Source organism: Notamacropus eugenii, chromosome Y (assembly GCF_028372415.1).
Source record: "Notamacropus eugenii isolate mMacEug1 chromosome Y, mMacEug1.pri_v2, whole genome shotgun sequence".
NCBI classification, from domain to species: Eukaryota; Metazoa; Chordata; class Mammalia; order Diprotodontia; family Macropodidae; genus Notamacropus; species Notamacropus eugenii.
The window spans coordinates 9678535-9681684 of NC_092880.1; the positions used below are offsets into that span (position 1 = coordinate 9678535).

The 3150-nt window shown below is 36.5% G+C and overlaps 1 protein-coding gene across 1 annotated transcript; it reads right to left on the reverse strand.

Annotated features, from left to right (window-relative positions):
• Positions 1 to 1906: 1906 nt before the first annotated feature.
• Positions 1907 to 2833, reverse strand: LOC140516540 (olfactory receptor 4C12-like). Its single transcript, XM_072627492.1, has one exon. The coding sequence runs from the start codon at positions 2831 to 2833 to the stop codon at positions 1907 to 1909; it is 927 nt and encodes a 308-aa protein (XP_072483593.1).
• Positions 2834 to 3150: the final 317 nt, after the last annotated feature.

The following is a 3150-nucleotide window of genomic DNA, read 5'->3' on the forward strand; positions in this document are numbered from 1 at the left end:
GCCCCAAGACTCTTTCTGGGTGGCTTTTGATGGTAATGGAAATGGCAACATTACAAGTGATAATCGTGAAAGCAAAGGATTATGAAAAATACTGTTGAACAATACAAGCACCGAGTCCCTGGTCATTTTCTCTCCCATTCCTCCAGTTCCGGTTGTAAGGTGGCTTTCCATTAATTGCTTCAAAATCCAGTTCTAAAGACCCAGGCTGGAGATGTCAAAGCTGATTCTCCTTCCAACAGTGCTTACGAAGAAAAAGTTCCTGGTCCTGTATCTCCTTTAATTTCTAACTGCACACGTTCCTGTTCACATGGTGCCCACCAGAAATGCACCCGGTCTAATGTGTCCATTTTCAGACCTACAATCATGATTGAAATGATATTAACTTTAATTCAATAGTAGGTGTCATTTTTTCTTTTAACTTGAGATAGATGTGGGAAAGGGCCTTTTATTTTCTCAGGAGAAGAGGAAGAAACAAAGCATATCATGATCATCCTCTAACTTGGTTAAAGTGATCCACGTTTTTAAAAAGGCTCCCAAGTATCTGAGAAGCAGGAGCTGATATTGCTACTATTAAAGACAGCAAAGGGAGTTTGTCTCCAGTTCCTGTAATTTAATTTGCTAATTTGGGATTGTTCCATCAGTACCCTCTCACCCAATTCTTCATCAGATCTTACAAGTGAGGACACATGTTATTATTTCTCTACCTCCATTATTTATACTCACAAGGGAGAGCTTACTACAAGGAAGAACAATATGTTGACTAATGTCTTCACATTATATGATCTTTTCTCTAAAGAATCATAACTCATTGTAATGAATTAAAGGCTATACTACATTGATCCCTGAATTCTAATATTTCACTTGTTTCCAGGAGATGTTCGGCTGTTTCCAAAGACGTAAGTGGACAGAAACAAGCATTTGCATATGTGTGTTCATACAAGCATGCATATATACATATATATATGTATACACGTACATATATATGCAAACAGATACACATACACACAGAAACATTCCTTAAGAAATATCGATTAAAAAATCTTTGAGGCTGTCAAAAGGAATAATTCCCTGACTCTGAAGTCAATTCTCAAAGAGGAAGTCCAGCAATGTCCTTAATCTGGAATTGACAGGCCTTCCTAATGAAGTTTGTGGATAGATTTCTAGGGGATTGTGATCTTGAAAAGTAAAAAAAACACCAAGATAGTCTATTTGCACTAATGTCTAAATCAAATTATTTCCTTAAATTTTGCATGTATGTACTAAAAATTACTCAGAGAAAGGGACCATAGACATCGCCAGAGTGCCGAATGTGGTTCATGATGGAAAATGTTTTACAAACCTTAAGTTGACACATTAGCAATGTTGTATCCTCCCAGATTATTTTCATTATCTTGGAGTTATACTTGACACTTTAACATCCACAGAATTCTTGAATTCTGGGACAGCTGAACAGAAATAAAATTATCTACATATACAAGGATCCAGCAGTTTGCGCAGTATCATTCAATATAAAGATGAAATATTTTTTTCTATGTATATGTGTGACTGAAATTTGCAAGGTATGTAGCAGGGAAAAATTAAAAAAAATATTGTGGCACAGTGCTTATTACCTAGCACAATTTATGATTTATTCCACGAATTTGGAAAAAATACAACTGCATAGATACTTGATTTAAACAATAACAATTTGCATTTGCATAGTGCAAAGTTGTCAAAACATGAACATTTGTTAATGGATCAGGACCTTTGTACATATATTTCCACTTTTCTCTATTTGTAATCACAAAATAACAAATTGAATTTGCCATATAAAATGACGGCAAAAGTTTACAAAGATTGTACAGGCAGTTTGGGAAAAACCTCCAAGAGTAGGGATAAAAATTAGCACAGTTCTTGATGTTTAGAATCATTTGTAATCTGAACCTACTTTTCTACTCCATAATTTCTTCATGGCATTTTTTACCTCTTCATTTCTTGCTGTATAGATAAGTGGGTTCAACATGGGAGTGACAAGGGTGTAAAATACAGTTACAGTTTTATCCATTGGGAATGTGACTACTGGTCGCAGATACATGAACATACAAGGGACAAAGAACAGGATCACTACAGTGATGTGGGAGCTACAAGTAGACAGAGCCTTGCGTCTCCCTGCAGAGCTGTAACTTCTCAGGGAACGCAGGATAATGACGTAGGAGAACATCAAAACAACGAAACTAATCATGGAAATTAACCCTGCATTGGCAATGACCAACAGACCAGTGAGGAAGGTGTCTGTGCAGGCAAGTTGAATCAAGGGAATGATGTCACACACAAAGTGATCTATAACATTGGGTCCACAGAAAGGAAGCCAGACTATGGTGAAAATCTGTCCTATTGAATGCAGAAAGCCAACTGTCCAAGCCAATCCAACGAGGCAACAGCAAAGGCGGTGATTCATTAACGTCATGTAGTGCAGAGGTCTGCAGATGGCCACATACCTGTCAAAGGCCATTACTATGAGGAGGACAATCTCAGAAGTCCCAAGAAAATGTTCTAGAAAAAGCTGGGTCATGCATGCATTGAAAGAGATGGTTTTCTTCTCACGGAGTAAATCCACAAGCATTTTGGGTACCATTGATGATGGATAGAAAGCATCTATCAGAGACAGGAATGCTAGAAAGAAGTACATTGGCGAGACCAGAGTCTGGTTGGAGACGATAGTGATAACAATGAGCATATTGAACATGACAGTGATAATATAAGTGATTAAAAATATAGCAAATATAACTTTCTCCATTTCAGGATTCCTTATGAGACCCAATAGAACAAATTCAGTCACATTCCTATTTGCCATCTGATCTTTACATAGATGTTGAATTCAGTTGTAAATTCCGGTTATCTTAAGGACATATAGATGTTTCTAAATGTAGGCACCTTCTGATGATTTCAAGGATTCTGACTGTACTGAGAGATTCCTTTTCGCAATATGACTATGAAATAGTCAAGAAAATATATGTTATAGTGTCTACTTCATACACATGAATAAAAAATAATCCGCCAATTAGCATTTATTAAATAGCTATATGTTAGATATTGGGGACACAAAGATGGATAAAATATTATCTGCTCTTGGAAAGATTGCATTCCATAAGAGAAAGCAAATTACATGCA

Bases quoted from the DNA above. Each gene is read 5' to 3' on its own strand.
- LOC140516540 (XM_072627492.1), bottom strand. From the start codon at position 2,833: ATGGCAAATAGGAATGTGACTGAATTTGTTCTATTGGGTCTCATAAGG.